The sequence below is a fragment of the Myotis yumanensis genome, unplaced genomic scaffold, assembly GCF_028538775.1.
Source record: "Myotis yumanensis isolate MYYU_CA2020_CCGP unplaced genomic scaffold, mMyoYum1.0.hap1 SCAF_10, whole genome shotgun sequence".
NCBI classification, from domain to species: Eukaryota; Metazoa; Chordata; class Mammalia; order Chiroptera; family Vespertilionidae; genus Myotis; species Myotis yumanensis.
The window spans coordinates 6,190,784-6,213,237 of record NW_027223761.1 but is presented as its reverse complement, the minus strand read 5'-3'; the positions used below and the strand labels follow the sequence as shown (position 1 = coordinate 6,213,237).

General features: G+C 54.2%; 1 protein-coding gene across 5 annotated transcripts in view; it reads left to right on the top strand.

The window, feature by feature from the left end:
- SPTBN2 (spectrin beta, non-erythrocytic 2) overlaps positions 1 to 22,454 on the top strand; it is a 35,902-nt gene that overhangs the window by 1,064 nt on the left and 12,384 nt on the right. For 3 of the 5 annotated variants that reach the window (XM_070427608.1, XM_070427610.1, XM_070427607.1), the window contains 14 exons: positions 5,681 to 5,859; positions 10,381 to 10,532; positions 10,975 to 11,148; positions 11,918 to 12,009; positions 12,146 to 12,226; positions 12,558 to 12,673; positions 14,518 to 14,630; positions 14,773 to 14,960; positions 16,302 to 16,419; positions 16,956 to 17,114; positions 17,441 to 17,743; positions 19,657 to 19,810; positions 20,044 to 20,914; positions 22,135 to 22,272. In XM_070427608.1, the coding sequence (XP_070283709.1) occupies positions 5,703 to 5,859; positions 10,381 to 10,532; positions 10,975 to 11,148; positions 11,918 to 12,009; positions 12,146 to 12,226; positions 12,558 to 12,673; positions 14,518 to 14,630; positions 14,773 to 14,960; positions 16,302 to 16,419; positions 16,956 to 17,114; positions 17,441 to 17,743; positions 19,657 to 19,810; positions 20,044 to 20,914; positions 22,135 to 22,272 (2,816 nt within the window). In that variant the 5' untranslated portion in view covers positions 5,681 to 5,702. Of the gene's footprint in view, positions 1 to 5,680; positions 5,860 to 7,827; positions 8,251 to 10,380; positions 10,533 to 10,974; positions 11,149 to 11,917; positions 12,010 to 12,145; positions 12,227 to 12,557; positions 12,674 to 14,517; positions 14,631 to 14,772; positions 14,961 to 16,301; positions 16,420 to 16,955; positions 17,115 to 17,440; positions 17,744 to 19,656; positions 19,811 to 20,043; positions 20,915 to 22,134; positions 22,273 to 22,454 lie in introns of those variants that run through there. The other 2 variants (XM_070427611.1, XM_070427606.1) reach the window with 1 other exon arrangement.

Sequence of the window (22,454 nt, the reverse complement as noted above, 5' to 3'; positions counted from 1 at the left end):
GGTCCCGAGGACCGGATGGAGAGAGTCATGTGCCGGCCGCCCAGGTTCGGGTGTGCGGGCGGTGGGTCAGGGCCGGGGAATGCGGGCCTTTCCGGAGCCAAGAGAGGAGCCTGGAAGAGTGGGGCTGACAAACGCGTTAAGGGGTCCGGTCGCCGGGGCTTGGAGCGTGTCTGACAGCGCCGGCCGGTCGCGTTGCGAGCGAGGCTCCTTGGCGGAAGGGCCGGCTTGGGTCCAGGTGCTGCGGACACGCCGAGCCGGCTCTGCCCAGCAGGCATCTGCGAGCACCGGCTTCTCCGGGGGCTGGCTGGAGGCTCGCTCCGAGCCGGTAAGTGTCTCCTGGCCTCTTTGGTAGCTAGCTCCATGCGCTCCTTTCTGCAGCCTCACAGTGCGAGTGTGAGAAGGGGACACAGTTGGCCCTGGTGCCCAGAACACTGGCAGAGCGAGAATGAAGCCCCTTCGAGTGTGGGCAGGCTGGGTGTACGGTGTCTCTGCGGCCGAGACACCCAGAGGGCTTGGAGGCCACCCCGCACACAACTACCTGGCAAGGCCCCCTCGCTGAGGTGCTCCAACTCCAGCACCACATTCGGCCTTTACCATCCACTCTGGCTCCGAAGGACTCCCCCCACCCCCACCCCCCCCCCATTAACCCGTGGCATTGCGTGCTTGTCTGGGCTGCAGGCTTGCCCCTGCCCTAACCTGCTACATGTTGTCTCCATGAGTTGTTCCTCAGCTGCCCTCCCCTCCACAAGCAGCCACAATTGCAACGCTGGAGAGCTGGTTCAGACATGGACAGAGCATCCACAAACCAGTTTTCCCTGAAGATGAAGGGGGCAGAGTGAGTTCCAAATATGTGTCTTAGCCTGAGGTACTGGCAACATATTCAGAACAGCAAAGGATTCGGGAGGAAAAAGCTAGCGTTAGTCTTAGATTTGTTCCTTAGAGAAACTGATGAGACCCATGGGTTGCAAGCTTGGGGGAGGGGGCAGCAAGGGAGTGAAAATTGGTCTGAATAATTCTGCTCCAGGTAGAGGACTCTAAAGGAGATCAAACAAAAATGCAAGCCTTCTCTTCGCCCCATCCTGAGTTCCATGGAGGAGCTTCCTCTGCTTGCTTCATCAGGAACACACCTGGAGAGAAAACGGGGGGATTCTGTTTCTGCCCCAGGTCCCCTGGTTGCCCGGAGTACATCTTTCTTTTGCTCTTCTAGGAGCCCTGAGTTCATTTGTGATGTCTTTTTCCTTTTCGCTCTGTGCTGGTCCTCTCATACTTTGAGTCAAATAAGATTTTTACTTGGCCAACATCCCCATTTCTTCTAATCTATTATTCATCCTGCTGTCATGTGTTCAGCTCACCTCCCTACAGCGTCTCTAGCCATATCGTCCTCCTCTGCACATCTGTGATTCGCCTGTGTCGGGACTTCAGCTCAATTTGTCTCATTCAATCCAGAGCTCAATCCGTCTTCATTTTCCTCCCATTGCCCGAGGCTTCGGGCCTGTTGTGGGTCTTGGGGTTTCTGAGGGGAAGTTATACTTGGGTTGAGCATGGAAGCTAACCTCAGGTCACACTTACCCCTGGACGCTGTGTCTTCTCGGCCCTCGTGGCTCCTCTGACCAACTCTAACTGCTCCTTGTCTTTGGACAACATGGCCCTCAATGTGTGGTCCCCAGACCAGTAGCTTTAATGTCATCTGGGAACAGGGTAGAAATGCAGACTGCCAAGCCCCACCCCAGACCTATACTATATCAGACATTCTAGGGGCAGGCCCAGTCATCTGTTTTCAGAGTCTCCCCGTGCCCCGCCCCCAGTTGTGATGCATGCACGTTTGAGAGTCCGTGGTCCTGAACAGTAGAGCTCAACCCTGACAGACCTCCAGCAGAGGGGCTTCTCTGATCCCATCTCATTCTATCCTTGAGCTTTTCTCTAGCTTTAAGAACGACATTAATTCAATGGCCAAAAAAAAAGAAAGAAAGAAAAAAGAATTATAGCCTATACATTTGATATATCTTTATTAAATACCTATTGTACTGTGCTTGGAAAACATAGCCCTTGTCCTCATTGTGTTAAAAGTGGAGCAGCAGAGAGACACATAAACAACTAACTGTAATACAACATGATAAGTACAATAATAGCAGCCTGCTGAAGTGCTGTGGGAGCACAGAGTGGGGAATGATCTACTCTGAGGGAGGTAAAGAATTAATCAGGAGGAGGATGTGGTGAGAGGAGGAATTAGGGAATGAGACAGGCTCTAGCCCCAGGGATAGGATTTCTAGCTTTGAATGCCAGCTAAAACGGAGAAAGGGGAAGGGGGGCGGGGGGGGGGGGGGGGGGGGAGCAGCTGCCCGTGAGGATCCATCGGCACCGGCTGAGCAATCCAGAAGCATTTGGGATCGAGCAGGACCCCCAGCTTGCAGCTGGCAGAAGTTGGCTTTATTGTAGCATGAACAATGTAAGCTACTTGGGTCTGGCCTCCAGGTCAGTGGCTAAGAATAAAGTGCTGGTGCACTGTAATCGGGATTAGCTGCTGTACCACCCTCTCTCCAGAGTTCAGGAATCCGCGGTGGAGGAGAAGTTTGACCAGTCTCCGGTGCAGAGAGAGACAGGGGGTCATGGGCTGGGGGGCAGGCAGACTAAGGACATGGGAGCAGGGAGACCCAGATCATAGGCAAGGAATGATGCACTCAGTGAAAAGGAACCGGAGCAGGACCTGGGTAGAAGGCACTCGAATAGAAAACTGTAGGGCTCGGAGATGGCAGCAGGGAACACAGGCAGAGCACACAGCATGTCCTCCAGAAGTCCAGGGCCTGCAGAGCCCAAATGCTTGAAAACCCAAACTCAGAAACAGGGAGATAGGCCTCAGAACCAGCAGAGAGCAGTGTTTTCACATGCAAGTCTATGGGAATGAGCTCTTTGGAGTCCCAGCGTGGGGGCCTGATGAGGAGCTGTGACCGATAGACAGCAGTGCCATCTCAGTTCCTTTTCCTTTTTTTTTTTTTTTTTAAATATGTTTTCATTGATTTCAGAGAGAGGAAGGGAGAGGAAGAGAAAGATAGAGGGATAGAGGGATGAGAGAGAATCATTGATTGGCTGCCTCCTGCACACCCCCTACTGGGGATCGAGCCCTCAACCCGGACATGTGCCCTGACCAGGAATCGAACCATGACCTCCTGATTCATAGGTCGATGTTCAACCACTGCGCCACACCAGCCGGGCTCTGCTCCATTTCTGTATGGCAACATCTCCAGAAACTCAGCACACAAAACATGTATGTCAAAATTTGATTTGGCCAAAGGACCATTCAAGTGGCTGAATTTTTATTTGGAAAAAGGGGAGGTTCCAACTCCATACTTTCTCCCCCAGATGATAAGATTCCACATAGAGGCTATAACAGCCAGATCCCGTGGCTGGGCCCCAATAGGATTCCTTGGGAGGACCAAGTTGGATCACCGAAAGGAAGCCAAAGCAGTCCATATTTGGGTTTTGGTCAGCTTATGGGTGCCCCAGGGACACACAGTAGTTTGGAGACCAGGCCAGGCAGTCCACTTCTTTAAGTTTCTGCTCTTTGTGGGATACAAAGGTATAAAGCAGGGTTTGGAATCCTCACAGGCCTTCAGGGAACAAGGCAGGTAATAAAAACACATGGTGCAGCTGGAAGGAGACAAAAGGGAATGGTGGGGCCTAGAGAGAAATGGAAAATGCAGGCCCACCTAGAGGAATCCAAAATCAGTTATTTATAACACAGTTTACTGGCCTCACTCTGGGGGACTGGCTTTAGTGGGTTTGTGAGTCCTGATCAAAGGAAAAGGGGTCATGGAAACAGAAGGCCAGGGGCCATGTATGTAGGAGTTTTCGAGGGGAGGTGTATGCAGGGAGAGTGTAAGTGCTAGAAATGTCCGTCCCAAAGCTAAGCGTGAGCATGGCTGCTGGGGAAGGGCTGAGAAGAACGGAATTGAAATGGTCCTGGGGTTTAGGCTGCTGCCCTGTCCAGCTGAGAGGTGACTCTGGCTCAGGTCATGCCTGGCCCACACCACTCTTTGCTCAGGGTGACTCAACTCTGACCTAGAGTTTATTTTTATATAAATATTTACAGAGCAAATTCAAAGAATCTGTTAGGGGAAATGATGGACTTAAAATGAGAGGGGAGGCCTAGTGAAATGAAGCTCCTTTGAAAGGAGTGAAAGCCCACATCTAGGAACCCCAGACCTTAGCTCCTCCTCACCTCATCAGTGCTACTCCCAGGGAAGTCCTAGTGCGTGTTTTCTCTTTGGGAGGAAGGGGAGGGGCAGACAGTCCTGACCTTCACGTGGGTCAGGTTCAGCTTCATGAAACCAGTTAATGACAGAAGCCAAGTTCTGCCTTTGTGTGCCCATGGGAACACACCTCCCTAACCACTCAAATCTCACCGCCCATCCCTTCTTCCTCCCCAAACCACACAAGAAACACACACACACACACACACACACACACACACACGAAATTCTCTGGACCTCCTCTCCAGCAGCAGAAACTGCCAAGATCACAGCCCCGACCCTAGGAAGTGCTACTAAGGATTAAAATATATCTTTGTATTTGAGAGGGACTAGGAAAATGAGTAATGCAGAATTTGGGGTTCAGACAAAGTTACAGATCCAGCCAGGCCCTCCATTCCCTTGGATGGCTGCTGAATGCTGTCTTACACAGGAACTTTGGACAGTAGAGGTTTTTTAAAATTCCCTAGCAGCTAATCTGAAGCTCATTTGTTAGTTTTGAGAGGCACAGTTTGCATAACGTAGAGTTGTAAGTAGCTCTGGCGAGCATACTGGTCCTGATTTCCCCAGCCTGGGCCCTGGAAGGGATGATGTGTGCTGATAGCTCCGGGGGAGCTCAGAAGGGCTCCAGGAAGTTCGAGGAACATGTAAATGTTGTGAGCAAGAGTTTGTCCTCCAAAGTCACAAGGAAACTCATTTCAAACCCCAGCTCTGCTCCTTCCAGCTGTGTGACCTTGAACCGTGACTTAACTTTCACGGTGCAACTTCTTCATCTATGAAATGGGGATGCTAGTGGAGCCATGGGTTATGATGGGGTGATGCATGTATCACAGCTGACATTCATCAAGCACCTTGTAAGTATTCCCTGTCACAAAATTTTTAGAAAAAAAGGAAACAAAAGGGGGAGAACCGTACTGTGTCCTCCTTTGAACTCCTGGGCACCATCAGTGCAGCAGTCTTTCTGGTGCATCATAGATGCGTCTTAGCTCAAGAGCAGGATCCCCGTCTTTTCATCTCAAATCAACTGCAGGGCATAGAATAAAAGAACTCTGGTCTATGCTCATTATTGCTCCAGGGGCCCCACGCCTTTACCCTGGTTTACGCACTGCTGTCCTGAACTACACTGAAGCCATCGCCACTTTCAGCCCCAGCTCTGTCCACTGTCCCTCTCTGGCCGGAGGCCCTGGAGCCCTCCCTGCCCACTGCTTCGCTCTGAGACACAGTTGCCTTCCTGCCTCATTCCACTGCGTCCTGTCCCCCATCAGGGATGGCTTTCCCTCTGCACCGGGGGCTCCTTTCCATTGACAGAAAAACCAACCACAATCTTTGGCCATCAGGAGAGAGAGCAGACCTTGGGCAGGAGGAGAGAAGAACATGGTGAGTGGTGGGCTCAGTGGCCCCAAGATGCCCCTCATCAGCCATATTCCCCCTTGCAGGAGCAGGAGGCCACCCACCACCATGAGCAGCACCCTGTCACCCACAGACTTCGACAGTTTGGAGATCCAGGGCCAGTACAGCGACATCAACAATCGCTGGGACCTGCCTGACTCGGACTGGGACAATGACAGCAGCTCAGCCCGCCTCTTTGAGAGGTCTCGAATTAAGGCCCTGGCAGGTGAGAACAGGGGAGGGCCCAGGGAGATCTGAGGACGCTGGGGACAGAAGCTTGTCGGGAGGAGTCCTTTAACTTCATGGGAAGGCAGGCGTTCTAAGCTGCTGCACGGGAGTGGCAAATCCACATCACCCTATCAAGACCCTGGTCCCCAACTCCAGCCTTTGGAACAAACTTCATACAATCCAGAACATTCCCCAGCTTCCCTGACCCCAGCAGAGAGAGGTCTCTCTGGGACTCACCTGTGTTCCCCTCTGCATTTAGCTGGCTTCTTGGCCTCTGACCCTGAGTCATGTCCTGAATTCTCTTGCACTTGGTCTTGCTGTTTGCTTCCACCCACCTCTCCTTTACCTTTCATCCCCTTGTGTCTTCATTGGTTTCCACTGTCATCTCTCACACCTGTTCTTCCCCCCCCACACACACACCCAGTCCATTATCCGCTCCTCTCCCTCCCCACCTGTTCCCTCCACCTGCCGCCTGTTCCTCCCATTATTTCATCTACCTATTCCCTGAAGCAGGTGCCCTCTACCCTCCCCTGGTTTGCTCTCTGCCTGGCCCCTGCCCTCCCCTACGACCTGGGCTTTCCCCTTTAGCTCCTCCAAGCTCAAACAAACCCGTTGGACGGGCCTCCCTGCGTTCCCTGGGAGGAGTTGTCATGGCAACAAGAGTGCAGCTGCCACCTGACACCCCTAGCGGATGGCCTGGCCCGCGTGGGGCTGAGTCACCCACACACCCCAAGGCTACCCACCCCATCAGACTACCCTGCTCCACCCCACCTTGTCTTTCCCACTGACTTACTGGCCTCCCAGCCAAGTGCAGTGGGAGAGGTCCCACCTACTCCCTCCTGAGAGGTGGTGCTCCCAGCGTGGGTGGGGTGGCTTCCCGGAAGAAGGGAGACACTGAAGGGGGTGGTTCCCAAACCTGGCCACACTTTTCACAGAACCCACCCAGGGCCGTTTTTACAAGCACGATTGCCAAGCCCCTTCCTGACACTTGGATTAGAATCTTTGGACATGCGGTCCAGATGTCAGGGTTTTTAAGCTCTCCAGGCAATTCTTTCAGCCAGCCCAGCACCAGTCAGAGGACCTCCACGTGGTGGCATAGCTTCTGGGGACCCCTTATCACTTTCTCCGGGGCTTCTCTGTCCTGGTTGGGTCTTCAGGCTGGCTTGGGAAACACCCATCCCTGTGGATGGGAGAAGACAGAGACATGGGCTGTGAGAACGTCACCTCTTTGGGGGAAAGTTTCCCTGGTGCCCTGGCTCTGGGAGCACGTAGCCTCTAGAACTGTCATGATGTCTGATGCACATGCCACGCGATACCAGGACTGGTGCGATGTCTGTGCGCCCCATGCTGCCTCTGGCTCTCTGAAGAGGCCTCCCTTTGAGCTTTGCTTTGCACTGACCTCGCACTAGTAGGTGCCAAATAGATGCTGAATGAATGACGATGGGAGAGGCAAGGCTGGGCTGTAAGGGAAAGAGCTGAAGCCCAGAGACAGGTGGGAAGGGAATCTGGTAGATTGCTCAGCAGTGGGTGTACTGGGGGCCTGGCATGGCCTGGCTGGGGGCCGAGGGGCCCAGTGTCAGGAAAGGGGTGGGCCTGGAGGCGATGATGACAAACAAGTGGGAGGGATAAGAACTCGGATTTCACAGATACAGGGACATAAGGAGTTTCTCTTTCTCTGCTCTCTGAGCTGGGGATCACAGCCCATGTCCTGAAGGGGGGCCTCCCAAAGTCACCCAGAGAGGGGCCATCCTTGTCACAGCTGACAACCTTTGGGAAGCAGGACTTTGGCTGGGGAATCCTCTCTTGGCTTCTCTGGACTCTTAGGCAACTCAGGGCCTGATGGGCAGGTCTCTAAGAGGCTTGCAGTCCCTCCTCCGCCCCACAGGGCCTGGCCCTGCCCCAGCCGCGGGCTCCGCCTCCACCCCTCCCCCGGCACTGTCCAACCTGTTTGTCTGGAGCTGCCTCTGTCTCCTCTCACCACAGCCAGGTGTGCCCTGCTGCTTGTCTGGGAGTTCGGGATCCCAGACATCCTGTAACTCCTTTTTCTAACTCCTTGAACTTCTACCATCTTTGGACCACCCCCTTCACCACCACCCAGGACCCCAGCCTCTGGGGATCCCAGGCTCCAGGGAGGCTGAACCTGCGACCCTGCCCCTGTGCGGGCTGGGCATGGACTCTGGGCCCCCAGCTGTGTAGAAGGCAGCGGGCACCATGAATGGGAACGGGGTGAGCAGGGTGCACAGGCACAGCCTGAACGGGGCAGATGAGTTTTACTATGAGGCTGTGGAAGGGTCTCAGAACCCCAGGGGCCTCCTGCTCTCGCCAGCTGCCTTCATCAACCCCGCTCAGTACGCCAGCGTGCTGGAAGGACGCTTCAAACAGCTTCAAGGTGAGCTGCTCGGGCCCAGGGGAGCAGAGGGCATCCTGGGGGCGTGGGAGAGGAGCCAGAGTGAAGAGCAGGAGTGGAAGGTTGGCTGTGACTCAGGCGTTTGTGTTGGGAGACAGTATGCCAGGGGAATAATTACAAGTGGCCAGAAAATACGTGGATGCCTACAGCATGGGGGAAAGCCGAGACCCACTCACTGGAAGGGTCTGTGAGCGTGTGAGTGGGTGTGACCGCAAGGCCCCGCTGTGTCCCCCAGTGAATGCAGTGACCGTGGAGGCGGCAGGCGAGGCTGAGAAAAGCAGCGCCCGGGTCAGCAAATAGGGAGACCTCCCTTGAGGTCTCACTGAGACGTTCACTTTCAGTGGGTTTGAAGGCGCAGGCCTGCCGGGGTATTTGGGGAAGGAGGAGAGGGGAGTGAGCCGGGAGGCCCAGGGACCCAGGCTTGTGAGTGGCGCCCTGAGTTTCTGCGTGGGTCTGAGTATGCGAGGAGGCAGTGTGTGTGGGAACTGGGCAGTGTGTCAAAGGGAGTTGGTGCAGGCAGACTTAGGTATAAGTCTGAGCAGGCGTGTGTTCGTCTGGCACCAGTGTTTCCGTGTGTTTCTGGAAGTCTCTGTGTTTGGTTGGGGGTTGTCTGTGGATGCTATGGACGCTTATGAAGTTACACTTTGTCTCTAGTGCTTGGCTTTGCACATTTCTCTCCCGGCCCCACTGTTTCCACGTCTTCCCCGTTCATTCTGTCTATGTGCCAACATGGCCTCCCCCTACTGTGCCTGGCATGGACAGTCCCCTGGATCCAGGAGTGGCCGGTGGTCCAGGAAATCCCTGGCTTAGTCGGTAGACCCTGAAAGGAGCCCCAAAAGCTCCCGTGGTCCCGCAGTGCTGCAGAGCACGAGCTGTCCGTGCAGCTGTTAGAACCCCGAGGTTGGCCGGGCGCAGGGGTTGGAGGTAAGAAAGACAGGACGAGACTCGGGTGTGTCGTGTGTTTGTGGGTGAGGTGCGTAGGAATGTGAGATTAAGGGATGAGTCTTCTCAGTTTCTGAGATGCTGGTGCTGAGAGGGAAACAAGAGTGACTGTTCAGGTCCTGGCCACTCGGGCTGGATCCTTGCACCAGGCTCCCCTGGGGAGAACTGACGGAGATCTTAGTGACCGAAGCAGCGTCCAGTGGCCTGAGCTTCTTCCCTCAGTTTGTCATTGATGACATTTTTAATTTTTATTTTTTGGTGGAACCTAAGAGCATCCCCTCAAGCAGCGCCCCTCCCTGTGGACCAGGCAACAGGACATTTCCTCATTTTTTGAGATAATTGGCACTTGACTCTGCCTGGCTCCGCCCCACACATACCCCGAGTTTCTTAGGCTCGCTCTCTTCCCTGTTCCCAACTTCAAGATCTTATTTTTCTTCTCAGTGTTGGAAGGTTGGGGTCCCGGGAGCACATCCCTTGCAGCCCATTGAATGAACCCACCTCAGAAAAGCCCGTCTTTAAATTATCCCAGGAGAGTAAGCCGACTCCGGCGGCCTGCAGGCTCTATGATGGCTCATCGTTCTAATAGCCACTTGCAAGAGCCGCTGCTGTGCTTTAAGTCCGCACCCTCCCATTTGCCCCCCCACCCCCACCCCCAAAGAGCAGCCGCACGGCCTGCCGGGCGAGCACTGTCCTGGGCCTTGGACGGCTCCTGTAGAGCACAGACTCACCCAGCATCTTACACACCCGGCCCGTTTAATCAGCACAGGGCCCTGTTGAAGCGGAAAGTGTTATGCCCGTTTTATAGATGAGGAAAGTGAGGCTCTGATAGCGAAAGTAACCGTTGCACCACTGTTACCTGGCTGCACCCTGATCCCAGATCCCAGCCCTTCCCTCCATGTTTCCCAGATTCTAATTTCTTTCATCCTTTCTTCTCAAAGCCTGTATCTCCCTCTCATTTTTGTCCTTTATCTTACTGGAATGAGCTCATTCCCGTTTCTTTATTTCCCTGCTTTTTAAGTTATTTTCCTTTTGGCCATCTTCCGTCCCTCCTCCTCCTCCCCAGACCTCACCTCCTGCCTCTCAGGCACCCCTCACCCCGCAAACGCACCAACTGGTGATTAGAAACAACTGTATTTGAAGGACAGAAATGACCTCATGTTGCCACCACAGATGAGCGAGAAGCCGTGCAGAAGAAAACCTTCACCAAGTGGGTGAACTCGCACCTGGCCCGGGTGACCTGCCGGGTGGGCGACCTGTACAGCGACCTCCGGGATGGACGTAACCTCCTGAGGCTCCTCGAGGTGCTGTCGGGAGAGACACTGGTGAGCTGTGGTCACCAGGGAGGAGGGGGCCTGAGAAACGGTGGTCCAGGGGCGATCTGCAGGGGTCTCCCCTAGAGAGGAGAGTGACCCTCAGAGCGAGAGCAGTAGCTGCCCCGTACGGACCCCGGTTTCATTCTGAGGCTTTGCTGCGTGGATTAAGCAGGAGCATTGCTTCATGGAGACGGGAACAGTGGCCCCATTGAAAACATTTCTTTTCCCACCCACTCTGCGTGCAATTAATTCCCTTGGGAATCTTAATCTGGCCCGAGCCTCATCTGCAACCTCAGCTTTGGCTCCGTGAACTTGGGCCCAGCCCTGAGGCAGTCCCTGTGTACCAGAGGGAGGTCATGGGGAAGGTGTGCAAAGCAGGGCCCGGGAAGGGAGGAGGGGAGGAGGAGGAGGCCCACGGTCCCATGCCTTTGTGTCCCCTGACCCTCAACAGCCAAAGCCCACGAAGGGCCGCATGCGGATCCACTGCCTGGAGAATGTGGACAAGGCCCTGCAGTTCCTGAAGGAGCAGAAAGTGCACTTGGAAAATATGGGCTCCCACGACATTGTGGACGGAAACCACCGTCTGACCCTGGGGCTGGTCTGGACGATCATCCTTCGGTTCCAGGTACCCCGGCTCAGTGCACTGAGCGCTGCTCTGCACCTCGGTGCTGCACGGTCGCTGCCCGTCCAGCGTGTGATCAGTGTACAAGTGGAGGGTGTAGAATCGTGTAGCGCAATCAGGGACTCTCCTCATTAAACAGGGCAGCCACTGGCGTGGCAAGTTCCCTGTGGCCCAGTCTATGTCCTGGTCACGGGCAGTAGGACCACATGTTGGTCCACAAGGGACTGGACGTTTTACAAACTGGTTCTTCACCACGGAGAGTTTAAGAACTATATCTTGGGTCTGGCCACTGGCCCATTCCTCTGCCTCAGACTCTGCTTACCTCCCTGAAAAGAGCAGCCACCCTACTCCTTGTGCTCCGAGCATGGCCAGTCCAGTGTCCTGGTGCCACCACAACCCTCCTGGTCTCCCCGGGTGTAGCCTCCTCTGCTCCTTCCAGCCCTAAGCAGGGCTTTGTCCGCTTCACCTTCGAAACCCAGCTCTCAGCAAATGTTTATTCGCCCACCCGAAGATCCCCACCCGCAGGAACCAGCACCTTTCACTTCAGGGCGCTTCCACTGTTCTGACTTCCTACCCGACTCTGCTGCCGCAGATCCCTTTGAGCCCGTGTTCTGTGGTCACTGGCCCAGGAGGGAAGGTCCCCCGGCTCCGTCTCTACCACCCCTATTACAGGAGTCTAGAGAGCAGTTTTCTGTCGCACATCTCTGAGCATCTCCGATAACTCCAGGAGCCCCTGTCCAGAGAGTCAAGGCCTCCCTTCCTTCCCTCTTAGATCCAAGACATCAGTGTGGAAACAGAAGACAACAAGGAGAAGAAGTCAGCCAAGGATGCCTTGCTGCTGTGGTGCCAGATGAAGACGGCTGGGTGAGGCTGCCCAGGGAGCATGGCCTTGGAGCGGGGAGGCACCGAGGCCGGGCGATAACAGAAGGGCAGGCCCCAGGAACCTTGAGTCTCGCTCGAACCAGGGCTTGGACCTGATTTCCCTCATCTCTGTCTGTAGGTATCCCAATGTCAACGTGCACAACTTCACCACCAGTTGGAGAGATGGGCTGGCCTTCAACGCCATTGTGCATAAGCACCGGTGAGAAGAAGGGGTCAGCGGGCCTGTCGGAGCTGCTGGGGTGGGTGGGTTACTGACCCAGGGGCACGCACACATGTGATGGAGCAATGAGACGAGCTCCACAGCAATTGTGAGGAATGAACGCCGGGAGAAGAGCCAGGATGTGGGGGCGCAGTGTTGCAAAGAAGGCTTGTGACGGGAACCTGGGGGCGTAGGCGCCGTGAGTGTGGGTCTGGGGTGCCTGGTCCTGGACACAGTGGACTCAGTGACTTGGGATAAAGAAAGGGGTGGCTTTGCTTTCCTCTTGAGGATCTTCAGTGTTTCTGATATTTCTGTATTCCTCCCGCCCCAGGCCAGACCTACTGGATTTCGAGTCCCTGAAGAAGTGTAACGCCCATTACAACCTACAGAACGCCTTCAACCTGGCCGAGAAGGAGCTGGGGCTCACCAAGCTTCTGGATCCTGAAGGTGGGCGGAGCTTGCGAACACGACGCTGTGCCATAGAGACAGATGGGCTTTCTTTGGGGAGTGATGACAGTGTTCTGGAATTAGATGGTGGCGGTGGCTGCACAACCTTGCGAATGTGCTAAAAACCACCACTGAGGCATACACTCTAAAAGGGTGAATGCAACGGTGTAAAAATTACATCCCGATTTTAGAAATGTAAAAGCTGTGGGAAGAAAGGCAGCCAGCCCTGTGCCGGAAATAGCCCAGAGATGAGGCTGGTCCCAGCCCCACCACGGAGCAGCTCTGTGACCCGCAGCCAGTCACTTGGCTCAGTGGCTCAGTTTCCTCGTCTTCAAAATGAGAAGACTGGTCTAGCTGGTCTCTAAGGGCCCTTCTTATTCCAAAATCATAGGGTTCTAAGTTAAGCTACATGACCTGGAGGGCTCAGCAAGCACTGGGCTGTGGTCAGCTGACCCTACTGATGGGCCCTGTGGCTCTGATGTTAACGTTGATGAGACCGGGAATGGCCACTGGGCTCTTATTCTGTACCTGGCCCCGCACGGACATGCTTTCATTAATCTAACCCACACAGCACGCCCTTTGAAGTCAGTGTCGTTATTACCTTCAGCTAAAGGAAGAGAAGCTGGGGCCTGGAGAGGTTAAGTGCCTTTCCCGAGGTCATACGGCCGGTGGAGCTGAGGTTCACCTTCAGGCCGCGGGGCTCCAGAGCCGGTTTCCGTTTCTCAGCCACCTCTCTGAGGGCGGAGAGCAGTCTTGGTGCAGCCAGAAACGGGAAGGAGGAGACACTCCCTCTTAAGGTCACCGGGCAGATTTGGGTCTTGGGTATTTTCTGCCTGTTTTCCATCCCCCCTTCCCCCTTCAATCATTACCTTTGTGGCTACTTACTATCACTGTTCCTCCAAGATGAAGGCTCTGGCCGTGGAAGGCAAAAGAGTTGGGAAGGTACTGTCCACCGCGGGGCAGTAGGTGTAAAGGCCTACGCCCTCTTAGTCCGGGGTGACAGACATCAGCTAACTAGTGATGAAAGTAGACCAGACACAAGGTTCCTTGTAGAGCAGTTGAGAAGCACAGCTAGGATAAAGGACATCTAAGTAAAGCCAAGTATCCGATAGCTTTCTGCGATGATTTCAGTGGCTCCTGCCTTCTCGGGGTTTTCAGAGGTGACCAGGAGGGCTTCCGGTCCCCCAGTCTTCCCTTTAGGAAGGGTACACTCAGCCTAATTGAGAGAACCCAAGGCTTTCAAGTCAGAGTCAGCCTTGGCCCTTGTGGTGGGAGCTGATTTGCCCTGATGGACTCACTTCCGGGGGCCCATGGCTGAACTTTGGGATTGAGGTCAGATACAGCCTTGACCATGCCCAGAGATGGCCATGAGAACTGGCCTCTAACCCTGCTGCTGGGCTCATGGGCCCTTCCCCTGAACATCCTGGGTTCAGGGGGCTTTGTTCATACCTCGGTCTTGCTGCCCCTGAATATTCTGACTTCTTACACATCTTTCGAGCCCATAAGTCCATGATCCATCCCCAAGTGGGAATGCTATTTCTTTCCTTGTCTTGCTTCCTCCAACAGCTAAATTTGGTCTCCACGTCGGGAATGCTGGTAAAAGCCTCCTTGGGTTTCTGAGCTTTGTACTCTGCTTGTTTCTCAGAGGAAAAAAAAAGTTACCTTTTCATGCCCTTTTAATCCATGTGGTTTATTTGTCATTTTGCTGTGAAGGGAGCTGGCAAGATGTCAGCCTTGGAGGGCCAGGGGGACCCTGGGGTTGGAGTAAGAGATTCACGTTGCAGGGGCCCTTCTGGGAGGCAGGCTTCTCATCTCTGCCTGACCTGAGTGCTCTTTTTTCCCAGATGTGAATGTGGACCAACCAGATGAGAAATCCATCATTACCTATGTGGCTACTTACTATCACTATTTCTCCAAGATGAAAGCCCTGGCTGTGGAAGGCAAAAGGATTGGGAAGGTACTGTCCGCCGCGGGGCAATGGGTGTAAAGGCCAGAGAAGGCCTGGCCTCAGGGTCTTACCCCCCTCAAGCAGGGCCAGGGTGGAGCTGCAGGACTGGGCCCGGGGCCCATGAACAGGACCCCACGTCACTGTCTCGCAGGTGCTGGACCACGCCATGGAGGCCGAGCGCCTGGTGGAGAAGTATGAGTCCCTGGCCTCAGAGCTGCTGCAGTGGATCGAGCAAACGATCGTGACCCTCAATGACCGGCAGCTGGCCAACTCCCTGAGCGGGGTCCAGAACCAGCTGCAGTCCTTCAATTCTTACCGCACCGTGGAGAAGCCGCCCAAGTAAGTGCCCCTGGGCCGCTCCTTGCCACAGCGGGCCCGCCCTGAGCTGTGCTCACCTGAGAGGAAGCTAAATTAGGATGGCCTTTCGGGAGGGAAATTTGGCAGTGCGTAGATGCAGGGGAGGCTCATCGCCCTCGGCTCAAAGCACGAGAAGCAGCCCCCCGAATGAATTCTTAAACGATTATCCATTTTAAAAAATCAGGCTGTGGAAATGATTGCCAAGGGATGTAGAGTCAGTGCAATTCACTCAGATACTGGTCAGGGCCCCAGCAACCCAGCCCCAGCGTAGGGACCGGGTCAGGGGGTTGGACCCGACAGGCAACACAGGAGTGTGGCTAGTAGCTTGCACATTACAGAGGTTCTTATCATCTATACAGGGTGTCCCCCAAGAATGTATATACACTATAATAGCTATCGGCTGTTAAAGTGTGTATACATTTGAAAAAATGAAATGTATTTTAATAAACACTGCCTTTATAATTATTCAAAGTGTGTGTATATATTTTGGGGGACACCCTATATATTTTAGAAATTAACTCTTTTCAAGGATGGAACTGCTGTTAGGCAGTTCTATACAGTGTATGCTAAAATGTCTGTTTTCCTATTATGGAGCTCTTTTGGAGCTAGTATGCTTCAGCTCCAAAGCTAGAATTAATCCAGAAAACATCTATTCCTATACATTCCAGGGAATGATTTGACCCAGAAAATCCTCTTCTGGGCATTGAACAAAGATGTAGCTTCAAGGATGTTCACCAGCGTGACCTCTGTAAAAGAAAAAAAAGTCACACTTATGTTGAAGAAATGTGTCGATTGGCTAAAAAGATGTTCATGACAGTTTACAAAACAGTTATTTGTAGACAACAGAGAGCAAAGGGCTAAGTCCAGGTTCAAAGTGCCTGCGTTCAAATCCTGGCTCTTCAACTTAATGGTTGTGAGTTATTACCCTCTCTGTGCCTCAGTGTTCTCATCTGGAAAATGGGGGTAATAGGAGGATGTAGCTGCAGGGAGAACTAAGCAATGTGTGTAAAGTCCTTGGAAGAAGGCCTGCCCCGCAGTGAGAGAGTCCTGGACAAATGTTAGCCACAGCTGTGATCCGAGCCCATCGGTGTAAAATGAAAATGAAGCAAGTGTGTGCCAGTGGGTAACGGGCCATTTCTGGGTGATTTTCAGGTGTTTTTAAATTACGTTCTTTTGATTCGCCAGTATTCTCTGTCTTTCATGTGTTGCTTTTATGAGAAGAAAATCGGCACAGGACACTTCATTGTAAAACGTAGAGTCCCTGTTCCCCCCTCCCTCCCCCGTGACCTTTGACTCTGACCCCACCCCGGCCTCCCGCCCCAGGTTCACAGAGAAAGGGAACCTGGAAGTGCTGCTCTTCACCATCCAGAGCAAGCTGCGGGCCAACAACCAGAAGGTGTACACGCCCCGCGAGGGCCGGCTCATCTCTGACATCAACAAGGTCCACCACCTCCCTTTCCCATCCCACCGGCGTCCCACCCTTGGCACCAGCCCCTACGGCCCCAACTTGAACTCTGGTCCCCGATGCCCACACCCCTCCCTGGTGCAGATGTGACTCACACATTCTCTCATGCGTCCTGCACACCCCCCTTCCTCCTCCCTCTGCCTCTCCATGTGAGTTCACATAATAAAATCATGCCCTAATCTCTTATCTTGTTCAACCTGATGATTAATAAAAGTAATAGGGGTCACCCACCGTCCTCTCCCCACCCCCACCCCCCCACACACACACACAAATCCAGTGGTTTCCATTGTTCCCGGTCCCCTCCGGTCCTTGCCTGAAGCAGGCGTAGTTTTCCCGTGGCCACTGCACTCACGCTGCCCCTGCTTCTCATACCTCCACGCACCGGCGTCTAACTGAGCGCATTCCGCAGATGCACTAGACCGCGCTTCCCCAGGACTCACCATGTGCCAGCCCCAGTGACCCCTCCTTCCCCAGCCCTGGCCCTTCAGCACTGATCCTGTCCCACCTCGCAGGCCTGGGAGCGGCTGGAGAAGGCCGAGCATGAGCGCGAGTTGGCCCTGCGCACAGAGCTGATCCGCCAGGAGAAGCTGGAGCAGCTGGCCGCCCGCTTCGACCGCAAGGCCGCCATGCGGGAGACCTGGCTCAGCGAGAACCAGCGCCTCGTGTCCCAGGTAGAACACGGGGGCTCTTGGCCTGTCCAGGCTGCTGGGGAGAAGGGGGGAGAGGGTGGTGGATAAGAAGCCCTGCAGTGTGGGGAGCTAATGAAACAAGAAGTCCATCACGTGGATAAAAAGACCAAGCATCCCAGGAGCCAGGGGCCAGAGTCTTGAGCAGGAGAAAGGGTTGGCGAGACAGGATGAGATGGGATAGAGAGGAAACGGAGAGCCGCCTCATGGAGTTGGCATCTTGCAGCCGGAAGTGCTGGCGGGGTTGGGGGGCGGGAGGTAGCGGGATGAGCAGAGCTTCCTGAGCTCCCAACCTCCCCTCCCTGTCCCAGGACAACTTTGGGCTGGAGCTGGCGGCCGTGGAGGCAGCAGTGCGGAAGCATGAAGCCATTGAGACGGACATCGTGGCCTACAGCGGCCGGGTGCAGGCTGTGGACGCCGTGGCCGCTGAGCTGGCCGCCGAGCGCTACCACGACATCAAGCGCATCTCCGCGCGGCAGCACAACGTGGCGCGGCTCTGGGACTTCCTGCGGCAGATGGTGGCCGCCCGGCGGGAGCGGCTCCTCGTCAACCTGGAGCTGCAGAAGGTGTTTCAGGACCTGCTCTACCTCATGGACTGGATGGACGAGATGAAGGTGCGGTGATCGGGATTGTGGGGGCACAGCCCCTCACGTGCTCGGCTGGTCTTCACAGAGTATGTTCCAGAGCAGGGCCCTGTCCCCAGTTAGATGAACAGAGCAAGCAGGTCCCTGTCCTCATGGGTTCATGTTCTAGAGCAGTGATGGTGAACCTTTTGAGCTCGGCGTGTCAGCATTTTGAAAAACCCTAACTTAACTCTGGTGCCGTGTCACGTATAGAAACTTTTTGATATTTGCAACCATAGTAAAACAAAGACTTATATTTTTGATACTTATTTTATATATTTAAATGCCATTTAACAAAGAAAAATCAACCAAAAAAATGAGTTTGCGTGTTACCTCTCACACGCGTGTCATAGGTTTGCCATCACTGTTCTAGTGGGAGGAGACAGAGGATAAAACCATGGACCCATCAACAAACAAAAGAGCAGGTGCACATAAAACCGCCGGGGAGACGAGCGGGGCTGTGGAGGGAGTGGTCTGGAAGGCCTCGCTGAGAAAACGCCTTCAAGCTGAGCTCAGAATAGTGCAAGGAGCCAGCACAGGGAGAGCTGAGGAGAGGATTCCCAGGCAGAAGGCACACGTAGCAAAGGCCCCGGCCATTGCAGCCTGGCGTGTTCAGCATGAGAGGGGACGGGGCGGGGGCAGGGGAATGGGACAAGGAAGGCAGTGGCCAGCTCAGCTCACTAAGGCCTTACAGGCCTGGTCAGGGAGTTTGGATTATTATTTTTGTTGCTGTTAATCCTCACCCGAGGACATTTTCCCCATTGATTTTTAGGGAGAGTGTAAGAGAGAGGGAAAGACAGAGAGAAACATTAATGTGAGAAACACATCGATTGGTTGTCTCCTGCACAAGCCCTGACCAGGTCCCAGGCCGGGGAGGAGCTTGTAACCTAGGTGTGTACCCTTGACTGGAATCGAATCAGGGACCCTTTGGTCCGAAGGCCAATGCTCTATTCACTGAGCCAAACCAGCTAAGGCAGGAGTTTGGATTTTATTCATAGTAACATGGAGCCTTTTTAAAAATAAATATTTTTATTGATTTCAGAGAGAGGAAGGGAGAGGAAGAAAGAGATAGAAACATCAATGATGAGAAAATCATCCATCAGCTGCCTCCTCACGCCCCCTACTGGAGATCAAGCCCAAAACCTGGGCTTGTGCCCTGACCATAAATCAAACCATGATTTCCTGGTTCATGGGCTGACGCTCAGCCACTGAGCCACACTGGCTGGGCTTTTTTTTTTTTTTTAATCCTCACCCCAGGAATATTCTTCCACTGATTTTTTGAGAGAGTAGATGGGAAGGGTAGAGACAGAGAGAGTAACATCAATGTGAGAGAGACACATCATAGTGTCATGGAGTCTTAAAAGTGATCAGAAGGTTTTGAAAAGGGGAGAGACATGATTCCACTTGGTTTTTAGAAAGGCCACTTTGACCATGTGAAGAAGGTCTGTGGGCAGCCAGAGGGGAGCCAAGAGGCGGGTTCGAGGCTGCTGCAGTGATCTAGGTGACAGATGGGGATAAGGAGGGGTCTGGAGAGATGCTGAAGATTACTAGATGCTGATGATAATAGGAGGCGATAATTCTGGGGCCGAGAAAATGAGTCAGAGCGGAGATTCCAGGAGCAGGATTTAGGAAGAGGGTCCTGCCACAGGAGGCGAGTTGAGTACAAAGAGGCCAGCGTGCCAGGACAGTACTGGGGTGTCCCTGTGTGTGTGAGGGCTCACAGATGGGAGCAGGTGTGTTCACCTGGGTGTGACACAGGAGCCGCTCCGAGAGTTTGGGAGGTGCGATTGACCCAGGAAAATGGAGTGAGGCTGCCACAGGTGTGTGGCGGGGCTGTAAGAGGCCTGGTGAGGGGACCTAGGTGGCTCTCCGATGGGCATCGATGTGCCTGGTGTGCCTGGCAGGGCCGGCTGCAGTCCCAGGACCTGGGCAAGCACCTGGCTGGAGTGGAGGACCTGCTGCAGCTACACGAGCTGGTGGAAGCAGACATCGCCGCGCAGGCTGAGAGGGTGCGGGCTGTCAGTGCCTCTGCCCTGCGCTTCTGTGACCCAGGAAAGGGTGAGAACTGGGGGAGGAACTGGAAACAGGAGGGGCTGGGAAGGAGCATTATGAGCTGAAGCATGAAGAACAAGACTGGGAAAATCTGGGGACAGGAAGGATGATGGGTGGATGGTGGATGATAGAACGAGGGAGGGAGCTCTAGGGAGTAGAGTGAGGGTTTGAGACCAGAGATGGATGGGCAACAGGAGGGCCACGTTACAGCTCTGAACCCTGCACCGTGACTTTTTCAGAGTACAAACCGTGCGACCCGCAGCTGGTGTCAGAGCGGGTGGCCACCCTGGAGCAGACCTACGAGGCCCTGTGCAAGTTGGCCGCCGCCAGGCGGGCCCGTCTGGAGGAGTCCCGGCGCCTCTGGCGTTTCCTCTGGGAGGCGGGCGAGGCCGAGGCCTGGGTGCGAGAGCAGCAGCACCTGCTGGCCTCAGCCGAAACTGGCCGGGACCTGACAGGTGTCCTCCGCCTGCTCAACAAGCACACAGCCCTGCGAGGCGAGATGAGCGGCCGGCTGGGGCCCTTGAAGCTCACCCTGGAGCAGGGCCAGCAGTTAGTGGCCGAGGGCCACCCTGGGGCAGGCCAGGCCGCTGCCCGGGCAGCTGAGCTCCAAGCCCAGTGGGAGCGGCTGGAGGCTCTGGCGGAGGAGCGGGCCCAGCGGCTCGCCCAGGCCGCCAGCCTCTACCAGTTCCAGGCAGATGCAAACGACATGGAGGCCTGGCTGGTGGACGCGCTGCGCCTGGTGTCTAGCCCGGAGCTGGGACACGACGAGTTCTCCACGCAGGCCCTGGCCCGGCAGCATCGGGCCCTGGAGGAGGAGATCCGAGGCCACCGGCCAACCCTGGACGCCCTGAGGGAACAGGCTGCCGCTCTGCCTCTGGCATTGAGCCGCACACCCGAGGTGCAGGGCCGGGTGCCCACCCTGGAGCGGCACTACGAGGAGCTGCAGGCCCGGGCGGGCGAGCGAGCGAGGGCCCTGGAAGCGGCCCTGGCACGCTACACCATGCTCAGCGAGGCCGGGGCCTGCGGGCTGTGGGTGGAGGAGAAGGAGCAGTGGCTCAACGGGCTCACCCTGCCCGAGCGCCTGGAGGACCTGGAGGTGGTGCAGCAAAGGTAGGCCCCCTGCAGGCTCCCTCTGGAATGGCCTTGTGAGTTGGGAGGCTGGGGAGAGGCATGGCAGGTCCCACTGGAAACTGCCTGATCTTGCTATATCCCTTTGAGTCTGTTTTTTTGTTGTTGTTTTAATGAAAACTGCTAAACATACTCAAAAGTAGAAAAGATTGTGCAACAAACTCCTATATATCCTCCACCTGGGTTCAGTAATTGTTAATATCTTGCTCTATTGGATTCATTTTCCTTTTCAAAAGCCAATCCCCAATATTATCATTTCATCTCTACATTCTCCAGAATGCATCCTTTAAGAAATATGAGGAAGTATTCTTAAACTTATTTTTTTAATTGTGTGTGTGTGTGGACTTAAAATAGCTAAGGCTTTGAAGTTATAAACCTTTAGATAGAGACACTGATTGACCCCATGAAGTAGCTTGATTTACAGAATAATAAATGTTAAAATCATATAGAAAGGTCATATTTTTTATCGAAACACAATATCATTATTACACAGAACAAAATTAGCAATGCCTTACTATCATCTACTTCTCACTCTATAGTCAGATTTCTTGGTGGTTTTAAAAGTAGTTTTCAAATTATCCCATGACGGGTTGGCAAACTACAACCCTTGGGCCAAATCCGGCCCACAGCCTGTATTTGTAAATAAAGCTTTATTGGAACAGAGCCACACTCATTCATCTACACATCATCCGAAGATAGCAGAGCTGAATACTTGTGACAAAGACCATATGGCCCACAATCCTAAACTATTTACTATGTGGCCCTTTACGGAAAATGTTTGCTGACAATCTCTGAGAATGTAAAATGTCCCTGGGAGAAATTATGCTTCACGTCTTTATCAGTTACATATTTTTGGTTATCAGTTCATTTTTAACATGGGTCCCAGATAGGCAGCTAAGGAGTAAGGCCCGGAGGACTAAGGCAGGTTCTGGTGAAGGCTGGGGCCCGGTGCCAGGATTAGGCCCTGGCCTTTAACTTTTACATCTTTTTGAGCAACTCTAGAGATGACTGTTTTCTACTTGTTTAAGGGAGTTGGGGACTCCCCCTTGACCCTCAGAGACTGTGAGCCATGTAGGTAAGAGGTGAGAGGCTCCTATAAACAAGCTTCATGCTGACGGAGAGGAGTTTTCATGGGTGTCTAGGGAGGTTGCAGGTGCATCACCACCTCTTGCCGATCTTACCCGGCTCTGCCACCCCCTCAGGTTCGAGACCCTGGAGCCAGAAATGAATGCCCTCGCAGCTCGAATTACTGCCGTGAACACCATTGCAGAGCAGTTGCTGCAGGCCAACCCCGCGGGCAAGGACAGCATAGTCAACACCCAGAAGCAGCTCAACCACAGGTGGCTGGAGGGCGGGACTAGGGAACTGAGAGAGGACACAGCAGATGGGATGGCAGCCAGAAGAGTTCTGTAGGGCATGGAATGGAGGTCAAAAATGTGGTGGGAAGGTGGTCTGGAAGATGCTGGGGGCAGGGGAATAATGAAAGATGGAAGGGGGCAAGGTCGTGTGAAGAGGCTGGAGC